This window comes from Lissotriton helveticus, chromosome 8 (assembly GCF_964261635.1).
Source record: "Lissotriton helveticus chromosome 8, aLisHel1.1, whole genome shotgun sequence".
Lineage (NCBI taxonomy): Eukaryota > Metazoa > Chordata > Amphibia > Caudata > Salamandridae > Lissotriton > Lissotriton helveticus.
The window spans coordinates 617,855,388-617,875,459 of NC_136069.1; the positions used below are offsets into that span (position 1 = coordinate 617,855,388).

The 20,072-nt window shown below is 47.0% G+C and overlaps 1 protein-coding gene across 5 annotated transcripts in view; it reads right to left on the reverse strand.

The window, feature by feature from the left end:
- MYCBP2 (MYC binding protein 2) overlaps nucleotides 1-20,072 on the reverse strand; it is a 1,909,483-nt gene that overhangs the window by 449,464 nt on the left and 1,439,947 nt on the right. For all 5 annotated transcript variants that reach the window (XM_078657470.1, XM_078657469.1, XM_078657471.1 and 2 more), the window contains one exon: nucleotides 10,752-10,901. In XM_078657470.1, the coding sequence (XP_078513596.1) occupies nucleotides 10,752-10,901 (150 nt within the window). The remainder of the gene's footprint in view (nucleotides 1-10,751; nucleotides 10,902-20,072) is intronic.

Here is a 20,072-nt window from a genome sequence, read left to right on the forward strand (position 1 = left end):
ACAAATAACTTGTTGCACTCGCCTATTTTTAAAGCACTAAATACGCTCTTGCACACCTGGGGAAGCGCTGCTGTTATGCGCTAATCCAGCCCCCCGCCCTCTGGGAACGACATCACGAGAGCGCGCCAAAGGCGGAGCCACGCCCCCTGCGAGGCCACGCCCACCGACCGACGTCATAAAAACGCTCGACTAGCGCATCAACCCCATTTACTTGGATCCCTCTGAGGCGGAAGCCGGAGGCTATTGTCACTGTTTTGATTTTAAAAAAACTGTCACAAATAACTTGTTGCACTCGCCTATTTTTAAAGCACTAAATACGCTCTTGCTCACCTGGGGAAGCGCTGCTGTTACGCGCTAATCCAGCCCCCCGCCCTCTGGGAACGACATCACGAGAGCGCGCCAAAGGCGGAGCCACGCCCCCTGCGAGGCCACGCCCACCGACCGACGTCATAAAAACGCTCGACTAGCGCATCAACCCCATTTACTTGGATCCCTCTGAGGCGGAAGCCGGAGGCTATTGTCACTGTTTTGATTTTAAAAAAACTGTCACAAATAACTTGTTGCACTCGCCTATTTTTAAAGCACTAAATACGCTCTTGCACACCTGGGGAAGCGCTGCTGTTATGCGCTAATCCAGCCCCCCGCCCTCTGGGAACGACATCACGAGAGCGCGCCAAAGGCGGAGCCACGCCCCCTGCGAGGCCACGCCCACCGACCGACGTCATAAAAACGCTCGACTAGCGCATCAACCCCATTTACTTGGATCCCTCTGAGGCGGAAGCCGGAGGCTATTGTCACTGTTTTGATTTTAAAAAAACTGTCACAAATAACTTGTTGCACTCGCCTATTTTTAAAGCACTAAATACGCTCTTGCTCACCTGGGGAAGCGCTGCTGTTACGCGCTAATCCAGCCCCCCGCCCTCTGGGAACGACATCACGAGAGCGCGCCAAAGGCGGAGCCACGCCCCCTGCGAGGCCACGCCCACCGACCGACGTCATAAAAACGCTCGACTAGCGCATCAACCCCATTTACTTGGATCCCTCTGAGGCGGAAGCCGGAGGCTATTGTCACTGTTTTGATTTTAAAAAAACTGTCACAAATAACTTGTTGCACTCGCCTATTTTTAAAGCACTAAATACGCTCTTGCACACCTGGGGAAGCGCTGCTGTTATGCGCTAATCCAGCCCCCCGCCCTCTGGGAACGACATCACGAGAGCGCGCCAAAGGCGGAGCCACGCCCCCTGCGAGGCCACGCCCACCGACCGACGTCATAAAAACGCTCGACTAGCGCATCAACCCCATTTACTTGGATCCCTCTGAGGCGGAAGCCGGAGGCTATTGTCACTGTTTTGATTTTAAAAAAACTGTCACAAATAACTTGTTGCACTCGCCTATTTTTAAAGCACTAAATACGCTCTTGCTCACCTGGGGAAGCGCTGCTGTTACGCGCTAATCCAGCCCCCCGCCCTCTGGGAACGACATCACGAGAGCGCGCCAAAGGCGGAGCCACGCCCCCTGCGAGGCCACGCCCACCGACCGACGTCATAAAAACGCTCGACTAGCGCATCAACCCCATTTACTTGGATCCCTCTGAGGCGGAAGCCGGAGGCTATTGTCACTGTTTTGATTTTAAAAAAACTGTCACAAATAACTTGTTGCACTCGCCTATTTTTAAAGCACTAAATACGCTCTTGCACACCTGGGGAAGCGCTGCTGTTATGCGCTAATCCAGCCCCCCGCCCTCTGGGAACGACATCACGAGAGCGCGCCAAAGGCGGAGCCACGCCCCCTGCGAGGCCACGCCCACCGACCGACGTCATAAAAACGCTCGACTAGCGCATCAACCCCATTTACTTGGATCCCTCTGAGGCGGAAGCCGGAGGCTATTGTCACTGTTTTGATTTTAAAAAAACTGTCACAAATAACTTGTTGCACTCGCCTATTTTTAAAGCACTAAATACGCTCTTGCTCACCTGGGGAAGCGCTGCTGTTACGCGCTAATCCAGCCCCCCGCCCTCTGGGAACGACATCACGAGAGCGCGCCAAAGGCGGAGCCACGCCCCCTGCGAGGCCACGCCCACTACATCTAGCATAAATGTGCCGCCCTCACCAGCGCAGCGGACGAGCGCAGCGGGAGCGCCGTTTGCGCGCCGAAGGCGCGCCTAAGGCAAGCCCGTCTGCGCCCGTCCGCGCACGACCGGGCCTCGGGCCAGACTCTACGCCTGTTCCAGCCGTTTCCAAGGTAAGCTACTCTCGTAGAGAGCTTCTCAGCCTTAGACCCTCTAAAAACAGCGCCTGTCTGGTACTACTTGACCCTATTGTCCCCTTTCCATGCTGTGACAAATGTAAACCAGGCAATCTCTCCCTCCCGAAACCACAGGTCCCCCCCCCTGCCCTTAAAATTGCGACTCTTAACTGCAGATCACTCCCTAAACACGCCCTGCATATCAACCATCTGATCGTCGACCTTAATTTGGACATACTATTACTCACAGAAACCTGGATTACAGAGCACTCCAACGCCGACATTGTCATGGCCCTCCCCCCGGGTTTCATCATCATGTCCCAACCTCGCCCCTTAGGTAGAGGAGGTGGACTGGCCATTATCTACAGGGACCACTTTACCTGTCGAACTAAAGACTGCGCGATCCAAGACTCAGAGAGCTGTCTCTTCACGATTCAGCTGTCCTCAACCAACTCCCTGTCAGGCCTCCTGGTGTATCGGCCGCCCGGGTACTCGGCCCCCTTCATAGCCGCCCTGCTGGAAACCGTCACCTCCGCAGCTCACCTGACACCCAACTTCATCATAACTGGTGACCTAAACATCCATTTTGAGGATCCCCTTGACACTGGGGCAACCGACCTTATCGACGACTTAGCGGCCTTGGGTCTGTCTCTCGCCAACTCTGATCCCACACACACGAAAGGGCACCTTCTCGACCCGGTGTTCTCCAACATCCCCTCCCTCCTTTACATCAAGTCCCAACCCCTCCCGTGGACGGACCACTTTTTGGTCACGACCCATCTCCCTGGAGCCTTTAAAAGGCCTCAAAATCCCCCCACCTTTACCAGAGATAGAGCGTGGGCCAGACTCTCTGTGGAGGACTGGTCCACAGCCCTGGACGCTTCAACTCCCTGCCTCTCTGAAGACCCCGCCACCGCCGACTCCCAAGTCAGAGACTGGATATCGTCCACCCTTGACAAACTCATCCCCATAAAAAATCGGGAGATCAAAAACAGGATTAAGGGCCAAGCCCCCTGGTACAACGATGACCTCAGGGTCCTACGCAAAGAGTGTAAAAAGGCCGAGAGGCAATGGAGAAAGAACTGGCAACATAGTAACAAAGACCTCTACAATAGCGCAGTAAGACGCTATAAGTCAGCTCTCAAACTTGCCAAAGCAGGATTCTATGACAACAGAATACAAAACGCCACCAATTCCTCAAAAGAAGCATACTTGATTGTCAAAGAACTCCTCAACATTCCGATGGCCCCCACCGCCCCCCATGCCCCTCCAGACAGAAGTAATGACCTTGCCTCGTTCTTCGACTCTAAAATCTCGCGTATACTGGACTCTCTTCCCATGACTACCCCCCTCAATCCCACTGATACTGAGGTCTGCACGAACAGCCCGCGGCTGTCCTCCTTCAGAGCAACCTCTCTCATTGAGGTCACCTCCACGTTAGCCAAAATGAAAAGCGGCTCTCCTCTTGACCCGGCCCCGGCTAGAATATTAAAAACTGCCGCTCCCAGCATAGTCACCACCATTAGGGATCTTATTAACATCTCCTTGCGACTAGGCACAGTGCCGCCCAGCTGGAAAAACGCGGTTGTCAAAGCCCTGTTAAAAAAACCCCACCTGAATCCTGACGATATGTCTAATTATAGACCTATATCACTCCTTCCCTGCATCAGCAAGATGGCAGAGAAACTAGTTAATTCCCAACTTTCTCAATTCCTTGAGACTAACAAAATCCTGCGCCCCTCTCAAACCGGCTTTCGGCCCGGTCAGGGCACGGACACAGCCCTCCTCTCCGTCATTGAGGAATCAAGGCGCATTCTTGATTCAGGAGGATCAGTGGCGGTGATCCTCCTGGACCTCAGTGCCGCCTTTGATACGGTGGATCACCGTGTCCTTCTACATCGCCTGGCCAGAGCAGGAATTGTGGGCTCAGCACACGCCTGGATTAACTCCTTCCTTTCAGGCCGTTCTTTTCAGGTGTGGGACGGCAACTCTCGCTCAGACCCCCGTCCACTCACATGCGGAGTCCCGCAGGGGTCCTCGCTTAGTCCCACCCTGTTTAATGTTTACATGGCCCCTCTGGAAGATGTTGTGACCCCCTATGGGATCAAGGTTGTCAACTATGCTGATGACACCCAACTTGTCGTCTCCCTCTCCCAGCTAGACAAACATCCAGACAGCCTGAGGAACTGTCTCCAGGACATCTATTCCTGGATGTGCGAATCCTCCCTTAAATTGAACGGTGCCAAAACCGAAATTATGCTCCTGGGTAACAAATGGTCCTCAATCCCCGCCGCGGTGTGGCCAGACACCTTTGGCGAGATTCCCACTCCTAAGACCCAAGTCAAAACGCTAGGCGTCTGGCTTGAACCAAGCCTCACCATGAAGACCCAGGCGACCAAGACCTCTGGAACATGCTTTGGCCTCTTGCGGTCTACCCGCAAGATCCTCCCCCTCCTCCCCCCGCTCTCCAGGAAGCTGCTGGTTCAAGGGCTCATCCTAGCCAGACTTGATTATAGCAATGCCGTCTACCTTGGTGCACCGGAGTTCACCCTCGCCAAACTCCAACGGGCACAAAACGCTGCGGCTAGGCTCATAATGGATCTCCCCCCTAGAGCCTCTGCCAAACCGGCCCTCAAGGCCCTTCACTGGCTCCCTGTCCGCCAGCGAATTGAGTTTAAAGCAATGTGCACCAGTCATAAACTCATTAATGGTGCCGGCCCGGCCGCCCTGAAAGACCTTGTCGCCCCTTACAAAGCCTCAAGGTCTTTGCGCTCGGACGATGAGCATCTGGCCATCGTCCCTAAATTTAAGAAGGCTCGTACCGGCGGCCGCCGCTTCTCGGTCAAAGCCTCTTCAGGGTGGAACGCACTGCCTCGCCACCTGCGCCTAGAACCCTCCCACGCCCTATTCCGAAAAAAACTAAAGACTTTCCTATTCCCTAAATAGTCATCCGGTCCCCTCCTCCTCTTGGATGTTGTAACTTTATAGCGCGGGGATGCCTCCGGGTCACCAGGCGCTTTATAAATTTATAAATAAATAAATAAATAAATAAATAAAGCCACTGTAACTAAAAGAGCAGAAGCAAGACATAACAAGGTTGCTTCATTTATTCTGCTAGCCATTGGCTCATCCCCATAAGGTGCTAGCACCTTCAGGTTTTCATTATGCACAAACTGCTCTTTTTAAGTAACTCCAAATTAAACTGTCATTCTTCTTTGAAGGTATAGCACAGAACATTGAGTTTATTCAGTGTTATTTGAAGAATATCCGAGTTTCTAAATCGGACCAACTACTGGACAAAGCCTAGATTGCTCAACTTTACTACCACAGAGTCAAGCGCAGAAAGGGAAGAACTTGGTTATGCAACTGCATTTGAATTAGGGACTACTCATTGCTGCTTTAAGATGACCGCCTCACTTTAAGGAGGCCAATCGCGCAGTTTGAAGACATACGGGAAGGAACCATGTTGAATAACCCAATCATGGGTGTTTCCCTTTATTTCTGGCCTGTATATTCTGATTCTTAACTACTTAGGGAATCACTGGCACTGCAGAAATTCAACCAGCCTCCCAACAAATGCAGATTCTATAGGTGCGGGCTGTTGGTCTTTGGTTCTTGATGTAACCAACACTACCTAATAAATAATAATAAATAATCAATTATTCTATTCTTTTGTCCAAATGATTATTCCCTGCACAGAAAATGGTTATTATTTTATGGAAATTCTGCCTTCAAATAAGTGTTTTATTTTTCTTCATCTAGAAAGGTTCCCCCAAACCTTTGAAAACCACTTTGGTAATCATACATTGGTTTAAGCACCACCACCATCACGGCAACCTGTTGCCTGTCTAGTTCCACTTAAAAATGTGCTTAATGGCATCAGGGACGCCTCACATTATAAAGCTATCTTCTATGAGTAGGTATGACAACTGTAAGTTACGCTAGAAAATCGCACTCACTCCTGGTTCTCTAGGTTTTCTCACTCTCAGCATTTGCTACAAGCTGCACAGTCTCGGGTCCTCTCAAAACCAAAGGTTGTACCTTATCAGGAGCAAATTCTTGCTTCGTCTGCTCAGGGGCTCAAGGGGTGACCCAAGATCTCAAAGGCACTCTCTCAAGTTTCTGAATCTTTGAATGTACACTCTCAGCAGCACTTTCTTATTTGACATGTGCAACAACTACCGTTTGCTTCACTACCTGAGGGCATGTAACATTATCACTGGCACTGCCGCATGACCAGTTACAAATGGCTTCTGAGGGACGGACTTGTTACCCACCAGTTTACAAGTTTTAAGACTTACCATGAAATAAAATGACAGTTGGATTCAGAGGGCTGCTGGTGTTAGTTAGTATTTGTTAACCTTTAGGCAGACTATTAATTTTGCTTGATCAGCATAGTTCTGCACCCAAAAACGCCAATGTTACAGCTGGGTCCTAAACAAACTACATGGAAGGTATCAAAGGGAAGTTTTAGAAGGCAGTCCTCCTTTGTATGTTTCTTACCTAATGACCTCAGCATCCCGGTTGTGTTCGAAGTATTTCTTAACCTCAGGTACCCTTGTTTTCCCCAGACCACTAAAAAGATCCCATGGCTATGAGATGTGAACGCCTCTCGAGCTTTTTGGCCAATGTTTCAGGGTCAAACCATATACTCTCACCCTCGAAGTCACTGCCCTCAGAAGTACCAGCAGAAAAGACCTCTCTAATTAATATAAAAGCTGTGACTCGTAAAGCAGTGTGTCCATAACAGGCCTCTATATTACACGGCGTGGAGCGACTGCATGCTTACCTGGTTCCCCAGATCTGCAAAGATCTGAGGCAGCTGGATGACAAAATATCAGACGCTGTGGTTCTGAAGCCACCATGTAGTTTGTTAAAGACAAGAATAAGCACTTCAATGATGGCAGCAGGAATGAAGAGGGGGATGATAGCAGCTCTACTTACAGCACTCCTATACCAGCAGTTTTGCAGCAACCCAGTAAAACACATTGTTTGACTGTGGGACTGCATAGCCTGCTGGAAATGTAGGGCAGGCAAACAGGATGACAGGCTTTTGACACTTGAACACGGGGAGGAGCAAGCTGAGCGATGTCCAGAGAAGTGCAGTTCTGAATTGTATGCCAGTGTAACAGACATCCTGGAACCTGTCAAACTGAGTGCTGATAAGCACGTACGTGATGCTGTGTGTTGGGGTTTGTGTGTGCATTGTACTATAAGCTCTGAGTGGAAATATGGTGTTATATATGTTGTGGTTGTGCGACCTCACCATGTAATACACTCACAAACCTCTTTAGGACCCTTAGGTTTCAACCCTGGAAAGGTAACAATAGAGGAGTGCCACTGGAGGAGGTATTACCTCCCCTAGGCAAGAAGCCACACAAGTGTTCACCCAAAAGTCGAGCCTTAAAGGTGAAGCCGCCTTTGACGGGCAGATGAGGCACACTTGGGAGAGGGACTTCTCTATTGTTTAGGGACACAGTCTGGCACGAGGGACAGGGAAGGGGTTGTCAAACTGGTTTTCCAAGGGCATGTAATCATTTTAATAGCCACATCTCTGGATTGGGCTAGGGAGCTCTGGACTCCAAGAGGGGGGTTCTGTCATTGTGGGAGAGGGCAGAATGGTGCATCCTGGTATAGCCAGATGCCACACTTCTCAGGTAGTGGTCATCTGGAGGAAACCTGGTAGCCCATTGGCAATCAACCACAATGACAGAACCCCCCCTCTTGGAGTCCAGAGCTCCCTAGCCCAAGGGCATTTTCTGCACATAAATAGAGCACCCTTGGATCCCAGAATTCATATCTCAACTTGACTAGAAGAAGGACTGAAGGAGGACTGCCCTGCTGCACCAAGTTCCTGGTGAAGAGAGAATGCACCGATGTGGACTGCTCCTGTTGCACCTGGTGGCTAGAAAAGCATAGGGACTGTGCCTGCTGTGTTATACTCCAGGAGAAGTGGCCTTCAGAGCCCAGCTGAAGCAAACAGACTCCAGGGTCGCCTCCTGCTCACAGACCCAGGACACAACAACCGGAGAAGCCTGCTAAGGGCGAATGGTAGCCCAGATCACCGGAACGCCACTCCCTGCCATCCTGCAGCACCAGGGACAAAGGTAAGATGTTCAAAAGTTGCACCAGAGTCTGTTGGACCCGGGGGAGACATTTGGGTGCAGCTTGGTTGCCTAGAAGGCAAGTTGCAGTCCAGAGAAAGATTTGGCTGTGACAGCAACACCAGCCGACTGGTAGTCCAGAGGCTAATATACTTCGGGCAGACAGGAGAGGATCTTGTGGGATGTTGAACCCTGCGTACAGGACCCTCTCATTACCTTCGCGGACCGAGGAGTCACTGCAGAAGAACCCCCGTGGAATGAGTCATTTTCATGGCATCCTTGAGCATCTTCCAGCATCCTGTATCCTCAGCAACAGGACCACTCCATAGGAATCCATTCGACTGAGAATAAAACATCTAGAAAGGTCTGAAACTGCTTCTTCTGTGGAAGTAACTGCTTTTGAGGGCCTTGCAGGTCACCCTGACTGGCTCCCTACCACAGTTAGGCGCCCTAAGTGAGACTAAAAAACCACATTACATCTAACAAAAAGTTGTGCTCAAAAGTTTCTAAGTGTCAAATTCATTGAATTTGCCAGTGCTTGTTCACGGTTAAGTGAAATGCTTTGATTTACTATATCTGGTAAATTCTATATTCCCAGAACCCTGTGGTGAATCTTTTTTGTTGTGGTGTCTAAAAATACAGTCTAATTTCATAAATTAATGCTGAAATTCTTCGGCGTCTCGTCGATTTCTTCTACTATTGTTTTGGTGCCGTTTAAATGTTTTACACTTGTTCCTTTGTCTACCCAAGGTTGAGCTCAAGGTTTGACAAACCTAAAGGTCCTAAAAGGGTTGGTAGGTGTATAACAGTGGGGTCGCACAACCACACCATATAATACACCCCATTTCCTCATAAGCTCAGACCAGACAGCTAAAGCGGACTGCAGGGGAAGACCTAAAAATACATACGGTCATAATAAAAATATGTGAAAAGTGACAAGAAACAGTATATTAAGTTATACAGTATACAACTAAGCTTTCAGTCAAGTGAAATATACCAAAATAGATATATAAGCAACAACGAGAAATTAGAATATTTCAACAGAGAAAGAATTCCATATTCCTCTTTAAATGTATTGGTTTGTTTAATAAAAGACGGATACACCCAAATGCAGTTCATTTTGTCATCGTGGTCCATACCTGAAAATTACAATTAATTACCGGATCTGGTTCAGACTATATCATTAATCTTAAACATACTAGGAAATAACAAGCATACTTTCGATATAAGGAGCTAGAAAATGCCCTTACATACTACCGACTCCATGAGAGAAACCAATTTAGAAATTAGGGATCTTTTAAAATATAGCTGATTGGGATCGCAGGAATCTAAATGGTGTAATAGAATGGGCACACTGGTTGTGCCCTTTCTAGAATCCATTTCTACAGCGATAAAATTATCCGGTCTGCCAATTTATATTCACAACATTATAAAACTTTATTTAATCTTTACCATACGCCATTTAAAATGATGAAATGGGGTAGTGCTAATAATGGGAAATGCTATAGATGCCAATCTGATCAAGCAGATATTGTACATATATTTTCAGATTGCTTAGTGTTAACACCCTTTTTCATATCTATAGAAAAAATTCTAGCTCATATTACTAAATGTGATGTTATAATTTCAAGAGAGATGATCATTTTTGGTTTATCTAATGATAATAATTTATTTTTAGGATATCAAAATAATAGATATGTGATATTTATGGCAATGGCGGTTGCGCGCCTATGTATATCGTCAATGTGGTTGAAGCCAGAAGCTCCTATATATGAAATGTGGCGCGCAAAGTTTTATAATGTCTTTTATTTAGAATACAATCTTTATCGGATTGGATCTGTTAGCAAAATGCAAAAAGGGTATAAAATTTGGCAGGCAATGATTGATCATTTGGACTCATGATAAAAATGATTGTCTTTTTTTGTGTGAAAACATGATAATATTGTTGTTTATATATAATGTCTTACGGCCTGCTTGTTATATATATTTGATTATGACTGTGCAATTGTCATATACATTTGTTTGCTCTATGTGGCTTTGAACTGAATCAATAAAAAGAAGAAAAAAAAAAGAAAATAAAATATAGCTGATTAATGTTATCTAGCACAGATGAAGTGACAACTTCAAGTGAAAGCTTGGCTTACTTAGAATACTATTAACCTGAAAGATTAGTGAAGAGAGTCAAAATGTCGTCACAGTATCTTACGAAATGTTCTCATATTTCCCACAAAATAAGTATACAGGGCGTTGAACAAAACTATTTTCTTTTAATCGTTTTGAGGAGCTTTGGGCTCAGCATTTCAGACCATTGAAGATTTACACTTACTGTGATAGGGCTAAAAGAGTAAGAAACATCAAAATAGTGATAATTACAAAACAACCATTAACAAAAAGACCTTACTTGCTCAGCATTTTCCTTGTTTGCTTTGTTTTCCTCATCCTCCTCTTCCTCCGGCTCCAAAGGTGCTGGAGTTAGTGAAGCCACAAAGTACCACAGAATGTCATGGAGAGAAGTGGTCTGAATGACATTGCAGAGAAGCCAGTTGAAAGCCTGAAACAACAATCAGACACTTGAAGTAATTCAAATTTAACTTCATCCACACAAAAACCACGAACTACTGCCCTAAAGGAGTACTGAACTATATTTAAATATTTTCATCTAAGAAGACAGCTCTTACTTATTGAATTTTTTTAGCTCAGTTTTCCCATCAAAACAGTGAATGCACAATTGATTAAATGTACTCCTGCACTATGACATCACCCTATATCAATTAATTAAAAAACAAGAAATCAATAGATATGCATGTAAATATAGTAAAATCATTCAAATGGCTTACACATAACACTGCATAATTATTGGCTGCATACTGTATGCTGTTTTGTTTCCACTTGTGTCCTGTAAGAAAAATTTGTTTCTACCTCTTCGAACAGAGAGGGTTGGTGCAAAAACAGTGCTTACATGTCATACATGGCAAGCTGTATCACCACTAGTGATGTTATTCATGTAGCGATTTGTGATGTTGCACATGATATCATCCATGAGGTTGGTGTTGATAGGAAAGACTCCTCTCCGGCATTGGCATCTTTTACAGAATAACATGCGAGAATTGATCCCCCTTCTCAAGTTGTAAGTCCCACAGTAGCTTAAAACAATTGTGCTTCATATTCACATGCCTAGACATTGCTCATTTAGTAAACAGTGTTGACCTCACTGTAAAACGCCCGCACTTCGGCCAAAGAGGCAACAGTGCACATAACTTCAAAACCCACTGAGTCCATCACACCTTACATTTCAAGCACGGACATGAAAGGGGAATGTGGGCTTCATAGGAGATGAAAAGGAGCCACCAGAAAAATAATGAATGATACCATCTTTGAAGAAGAACAAGTTACTTGCCATCGGTCATGCCTTTTTTGGTTCAGAGACTATTTAATCACAGATTTCTTACTTGGTGAATTTCCTATGAGGCACCAGACTGGATATGGAACCTTTTTGTAGCAAATCCCACGTGTGTCAATAGGTGGTGGTGTGTGGCATCGTGTCTGATCAATTAATACCCAAATAGGGCCTAAAGTCCCTTATATATGCACCACCTCCTGACCTCAGTTTCTCTGTCACCACGGGCGGACACATAGCTACTGAAATCAGAACATGGTAGTGTAAAGACTTCCAGATTGGGATCTTATTAATGGGCTGCATGAATTCAAACCACAGAAATGGAAGGAGGGTAGGGAGATGGGAGGAGGGCGGGGAGATCTTATTAATGGGCTGCATGAATCCAAACCACAGAAATGGGAGGAGGGTAGGTAGGTAAGGAATCTGTGGTTAGATAGAGTCTCTACCAGAATGGAATTACCAAATGTAAGATGCTTATTTATTCCGATGAATACTAGTACTGCAGATTCCTCACTTTGTGATAGATGCCAAAGCAGTACCTCCCCAGGTGGTAGGTCTTTTGAGTGGCTGAGACAAGGAAATCGAAGAGGGCGGACGGGGTGAAGTGCCTAGCCCACTGGACCAGGCTATCCAGGCAATACTGTTTCGTGGATGGGTGGAGAGGCACTTATTTATCTGTAGGAAACTGACTCAATATATACTACACCAAAATGAGGTACAGTGTGTATAGAGTCCAGGGGACCCCAGAAGTATGCAGAGGTTAAAGTTAGATAGAACCTTACTCTCTATTTGTGGTAGTGTGGTCGAGCAGTAAGGCAGTATCAGAGGACAGTGTTAAGCATTTGATGTACACACTCAGTCAGCAAATGAAATCCCACACTCAAGAACTGAACTCTAGGCCAATTGTGTTTGTATAAAAATATGAACTGTTGTTTTATTTTCAGAACCAAGCAAGCCTGACACAGGTAAGCATTAAATACTTTTCAGTAATAAGTTGCTGGATATAGAACAGTTTGAAGATGCAATAGAAATTGTACTTTGTTTGATTTACAGGCGATGCAATAGGTTGCAACACTTAGCAAATACAGTACATTGACATGAATAGGCTTTTTCAGTAAATTACAGGTAAGTTACTTTTTGCGTTACTTTTCTAACTCAGTGCTGGATACCTAGATTCCACAGTGGGACATTTCCTGTAAACAGGTAAGTAAATAAGTTTTGGTTATTTGTGCGATTTTTTTTTCAAAGGACATTTTAAAACACAAAAAAAAAATGCGACAATCCCGCACATCTTCCCACACAGGGGGTAGCATTGAAACCACAACCCGAGAGTAGCATGTTAAACCGGATAAAGCTCCCTTTGGTCAGACCCCTAACATACAGAGTAGTTCTCTGGAAGGTGCAGTTCCAGACATTTAAGGGGAATACCAAACGGCTTGCAATTTGAGTGGGAGATCGTTGAAAGTTCAGGGCAAATGACCTCATAGCGGCTCGGCTGATAACCTATGTTCCCCAGGTAAGAACTGACAACTGCCTCCTTACAAGGAGACAATCGGAAACCTTCCGCGTGCAAGTTCCTTGGTATGCAATGTCATAGAGGAACAATATGAGGGAAGTCACACTGACAACAACAGAACATAATAAAACTCCCTCCCTCCCCCTCCCCAGTGGTGCTAGCAACTTACAGAGGACAAAAGGACAAGACGTGTAGTGTCAAGAGCTCACAGTTGAAATAGGTGGAGGGCTCTAATGCTAGCAGGACACAATGAAGATGGAAGACGTTTGGAGAGGAAAGCGACCAGTGGGCCCCAGCGAAATTCAAAGTTCTTAAAATCATCCATAAAGATGTCAGCCATCCTCTCCAAACTCAACAGTCTCCACAGTCGCGAATGCCAAAGGGAGGTGGCTGGTGCCTCCTTACTTTTCCACGCCGCGGCCAGGGTGAGCTTGGCTGCCCCGATGCTGAGCCACATAATCCGCTTGTCTGCCTTAGTCTGATGTTCAAGACAAGGATTACGGAGACCTAGTAAGGTAGAGGCCATTGAAGTGGGAATGGGGTAACCCAACATATCCTTAATTTGGGCAAGAATTTCCTCCCAGAACGTTCGGGTAGTGGGGCAGTCCCACCAAATATGCTGAAAGTCCCCTAAAAGCCCACATCCCCTCCAACATCTATCGGAAGTGCCAGGAAATATCAGTCTCAGCTTGGCGGGTGTAGGTACCAATCCATCATGGTTTTCATGTGCGCCTCCCTAAGTTCCACGGAGTGATTAAACTTGGCTATGTCTGACCATAAGTGTGTCCACTCCGCGTCAGAAATGTCCTGTTGAAGGGTCCCCTCCAACATGGACATGTATCGAGGCCTAGGGGAAATTGCAGTGGAAAGTAGGAACCCATATATAAAAGTGATGGCACCCTTCATGGAGGAAGTCTTGGTCAGGAAGGCTTCGAACTTCGTGAGGGGCCGTGTAGCTGCATCTCTCACCTGAGAGGACAGCGCCCAGTGAAGTAATTGAGCGTGGTGGTATCGCTCAGTCTCCTGAACCCCGTAGTCCCTCCTACAGCTGTCAAAGGTGAGCGGGTCAGAGTTGTACAATAGGTGTGTTAGTGCCAGACAACCTCCCTCTTTCCAAGCCTCAAAGGGGCCTTCGTCAAAGCTGGGGGGAAGGTGGGGTTAAAGTGTATGATCGTGAAGGGGGAGGGGAAGGTAGTCCACCTGTCATCCTTGGAGACTGAATCCCAAACCTTCAAGGTGGTACTAGTGGGGGTACTGATATACGCATTTTTAGGCCTGTCACTCTTGGGTTTCCATACCAAATCCCAGATCGTCCTCCCTGTAACGCTCCGATCCATGTGTAACCAGTGTTTTTCTGACTCCTGTTGTGACCACTCCACTAGTACTCGGAGTTGTGCCGCTTTATAATACAAATGAAGATCAGGTAGCCCTACGCTTCCCTCCTTCCTCGGCCTGCGCAGGATGGTGAAGGAGAAGCGTGCTCGACCCCCTTGCCATATAAAGCGTAACATGATAGATTTCATTCGCCGGAAAAATTCCCCGTCGAGTTCAATGGGCAGGGCCTGGAACAAGTACAATAGTTTGGGAAGAAGGGACATCTTAACTGCATGAACCCTCCCCAGCCATGATATAAACATTGGTTTCCATCGGGACAGGTCAGCCTGAATCTTAGCTAAAAGCGGAGGGAAGTTGGCAGAGTAAAGTTTCCCCAACGTGGGGATCAAGTGGATCCCCAGGTACTGAATAGAGGAGTCGGCCCACGGAAGGGTTGTTAGCAACTTGAGATGGAGGACTTTAGATTGGGTGAGTGTGAGGTTAAGGACGTAGGATTTGTCATAGTTGATTTTGAACCCCGCCACTGCTTCCAAGCGATCCAGGTCCGCTTGCACGTGTGGAAGGGAGTGGGCCGGATCAGAGAGGGAGAGAAGGACATCGTCCGCAAAGAGAGTGATCTTATGTGACTCCCCAGTGAAGGGTAGGCCGTGGATGTCGGGGTTGGCTCTCACCGCCAGTGCGAACGGTTCTATGCTAAGGGCAAAAAGCAAAGGCGATAGGGGACATCTCTGCCTAGTGCCCCGTGAGTGTTCAAAGAAGGAAGACAGGTGCCCATTCACCGGCACTCTGGACCTGGGGGAGAGGTAGTTTACCCGAATCATTGTCAAAAATTTAGAGGAGAAGCCAAAGGCGGCCAACGTGTGGAATAAAAAAAACCAGTCCACCCTATCAAACGCCTTCTCGGCATCAAGCCCCACCAGAACTGCCGGGATTTTGAACTTATTGGCCTTTTCAATCAAGTGTATTACCCGCCTCGTATTGTCATGGGTCTGTCCCACCTTAATGAACCCTGATTGGTCCGGGTGTATGAGTGCCAGCATCAGATCATTGAGCCGTTGAGCAAGGATAGAGGAGTAAAGTTTCGCATCCAGATTCAAGAGGGCAATCGGCCTATAGGAGGCACACTTACTAGGGTCTTTCCCGGGTTTGGGTATGATAGATATTAGAGCTTCAGCCATCGTGCCCGAGGTCTCACCCTCGTCCGCCATGCTGTTGAACAACCGGACTAAGAACGGCCAGAGTTCAGAGGCAAAGGTCTTATAGAAAATGGCCGTGTACCCATCCGCCCCCGGAGCCTTATGGGGTTTCAAGGCCTTAATGGCAGTCAGCACCTCTTCCCTGGTGAAGGGAGCAGAGAGCGTTTCATTCCATTCCACTGACACCTGCGGCAGCGCTATCGTCTGCAGATACTCGTTTTGCGCGGCAGCATCAAGAGGGTCTCCCGAATAAAGGGTCTTGTTTAGTGTAGTTCCTATATTCCCAATAGGCTCTGCGCATTGGAATAATATAAACAGCAGTGTAGACGTAGCACTGAGGTCGACTAGGTCTCTACTGACTATATTAGACTTAATTAGTTTTGCCAGCTAGCTCAGAGGTCACTAGAAACTTTCTCGAATAAACAAGGAGGAGTTTAACTTCCCTGGATAGACAAGAAGGGATTAGCTTCTGACAACCATAAACATGACAACTTTGCTCCCTCAGAATAAGAGTGTATCTCTAGAGTCGTGTGAAAACAATAGACAGCTATTTTACTCAGTCAATCGTGCATACTTAGTTTCACCAGAGTGCAGAGAATAGAGAGATGGGCGTTTTCAATAAAAGGTGTTATTTAATGAGCAGTCTTCTTTCTCATGCAAGAGAAATGAATTGCCACAATTGCAATACTTAACATGAAGTAAAGTGCGTACAGTAAAAGGAGTATTATAAAATAATACTGTAAAAGCATTGATATGGTTTCTTAGCCATATGATACTTTAAAATAGATAAAATATATACATACATAAATACATTGACTAACGTACTCAACTGGTGCTTCTAAATATGCCTACCCCGGTGTACCTGACCTAAGCTTAATACGTGGGAAGGAGTAAATAAGTAGTAGTTTAAGTTAAGTTGGTTTTGCCAAGAATCTGAATCAAGAATTCTCTTTAAGGGTTTAGTCAGCTCCGTACCTGGGTAATAGAAAGCAGGAGGTCTGGTATCTCTCTCTCAGGACTCGATATCCCAGCAACCCGCAAGGGCGGCTGAAAACACCGGAGCTGGATTTTCTCGGCTTGAGAAAGACAGCGTCTTTCTCAGTGCGTCAAAAGGGAGGGGCGGCGTCCGTGGGCTCTCGCATCAGCTGGGCTCTCGGGCAAGTAGATAGCCGCTCTGCTCCAAACCACCGTGTGTTTGCTTAAGGCAATGTTGGTATATTTATACCTGAAAGGTGCCGGGTTTGACGTAAGGTTGGACATAAGACGTCAATAAAGATGTCACTAAGAACTGGACGTTCTTTCAGTGCTCACAGGAGTTCTTGGACAAATCAAAACAAAAGCAAGGGGATTTCCCAGGTTGCTGGAGGTTTGGTTTGTTTAAAGAACGCGTTGTACTTTCTACGAGTCTAGGGGAGTAGCCTTGCCGTATTTGGACTGCATGGGCTATTACTAAATATGGATATGATTCTTATGCCTTTATAAGGATATTATTTATTATAGCCATACAAGGGCATACATTAGGAATATTGATTAGGGTCCTAGATAGAAATACAACACTTGTAGAAGGCCCCAAAGGTCTCAGCCTTCGCCTCATCTTGGTGTGTCATTACCCCCTGAGTGTCGTGAATCCCCCCAATGTATTCCCGCTCCCTCTTGTCCCGAAGCTGCCTAGCGAGGTGCTTCCCTACCTAGTTACCCTGGGAGTAGGAAAGACGTCTTAATTTTAGCAGAGTATACTCATCCCTGTTATTGTAATGCGCCCGGAGTTTACCTCTAACTGCTGTTAGTTGCCGCAATGCTTGTCTGGAGGGGTTCTCCTTGTGTGCTTTCTCTAGAGTGGAGAGCTCCTCCTCTAATTGCTCCTTTTCCCGACCACGCTGTCTATTAAGAGCAGCATTCACGGCCATGCACTGCCTGTGACCATACGCTTTAAAGGCGTCACATGTGGTGAAGACTGAGGTGTCCCCCGGATCATTAAGTGAAAAAAACTCAGATATAACTCCTCGCAGAGTGTTACAGGAGCTTTTGTCCCGAACCAGGGACGCCGTGAAATACCATATAGGGCTGGCCTTACTCTTCACGCCCCAATGAAGGCACACTGCGAGCAAACTATGGTCGGAAACGGACAGTGGAAAAATCTTGGCATCGCGGAGGTTGCCTCGGAGGGACTGACTCAGGAAGAAATGGTCAAGTCGGGAATAAGAGCGATGGACGTGGGAGAAAAAAGTGTAGTCTCTAGACTGGGGGTATAGGAAGCGCCATGCTTCAAAAAGGCCATGTCTAAAATCTGCTGTCGTGTGTCAGAGGAAAACGAGCCCATGTCGGATCTCTGTGAGTGAGTGCTAATGAATATGCTACTTACCAGTATGCATCTGTTCTTGGCATGTAGGGCTGCTAACATTCATATCTTTTGCATAGATCGCCGCCTAGTGTTGGGTCCGGATGATTGCACATTGTTGTCCTGGAAGAGTCTTCGAAGTATCACGAGATAGGTGGCTCCTCCCCTGGACTACAGTGCGCATGGGCATCGACTCCATCCCCAGATTGTTTTTAGCCATTGTGGCAGAGATGGAGTGAAATAGTGTAAAGGATGTCCATGCTAATGATTGAATGCAAGAGAGTATCTGCAGCCGCTACGGGCACCGGGGAGGAGGGTGGGCGATATGAATGTTAGCAGCCCTACATGCCAAGAACAGATGCATACTGGTAAGTAGCATATTCAGTTCGAGGCATGTAGGCTGCTAAATTCATATCTTTTGCATAGAATACATAGCAGTCCCTCCATTAACGGCGGTTGCCCGTGCCAGCTGCAGAAGTCTGAAAAAGTGTCTTGAGAACAGCCTGTCCTACAGCTGCTTGCTGCTTGGAATGCACATCGACACAGTAATGTTTGGTAAATGTGTGCGGTGTAGCCCACGTGGCTGCTCTACAAATGTCTTCCAAAGGAATGTTCCCCAGGAAGGCCATGGAGGCCCCCAATTTGCGTGTGGAGTGCGCCCTTGGGGGTATTGTTAAAGTACGTTTAGCTTTTTGATAACAGATTTGAATGCACTTAACAATCCATCTGGCTATTCCTGCTTTGGAAATAGGGTTGCCTTTGTGCTGTGCTGAGAAGGCAACAAAAAGCTGTTGTGTTTTCCTAAAGTGTTGTGTTCTGTCAATGTAGTACATCAACGCCCTCCTAACGTCCAATGTATGGAGCATTCTTTCCGCCACTGTTTGTGGGTTTTGAAAGAATGCGGGCAGGTCAATAGTTTGGTTGATATGAAACGGTGACACCACTTTCGGAAGGAATTTGGGGTTAGTGCGTAGTACTACCCTGTTTGAATGAATTTGTATGAATGGCTCCTGGATTGTGAGCACTTGCAGCTCACTAACACGCCTGAGCGATGTAATAGCAATGAGAAAAGCCACTTTCCATGTCAGGAACTGAATTTCGCAGGAGTGCAGTGGCTCAAAAGGGGAGCCCATCAGCCTAGTGAGGACCACATTGAGGTTCCACACTGGAGCTGGTGGTGTTCTCGGAGGAATGACTCGTTTCAGTCCCTCCAGGAAGGCTTTAATGGCAGGCACTCTGAAAACAGAGAGATGCTGCCTGTTCTGGAGATAAGCCGCTATGGCGGATAAGTGTATCCGAATGGAAGTGTACGCTAGATTGCATTTGTAAAGATGTAACAAATAGCAGATGATGTTAGGAATGGATGCATCCAGCGGGTTGATATTGTGTTCTGTACAGTAAATGACAAACCGCTTCCATTTTGCTGCATAGCAAGCTATGGTAGTGGGCTTTCTCGCCTCTCGTATGATATCCATGCATTCAGGAGGCAGGTTGAGGTGTTGCGGATCTGGATGCTGAATGTCGCCATGGCTCTGCGTCAAGAGGCTTGGAGAGAGATGCAGCCTTTGATGCGGTACCACGGAAAGTTCTAGAAACGTGGTGTACCATGGTTGGCGTGCCCACGTTGGAGCAACTAGGTTGAGCGTCATCGAGTGTTGCTTTAGCTTTCTTGCCACCAGCGGAATGAGAGGCGCTGGGGGAAAAGCGTACGCAAATCTGCCTGACCAGTTCATCCATATCGCATTCCCTTGCGATTCTGGGTGAGGGAACCTGGCGGCAAAGCTTTGGCATTTTGCGTTTTCCCTTGTGGCAAACAGGTCTATCTCTGGATGACCCCATTGCTGGAAGTACGGGTGGAGTACTGATGGATGTAACTCCCACTCGTGCATTTGATGGCTGTATCTGCTGAGCAGATCTGCCATCTGATTGTCCTTGCCCGG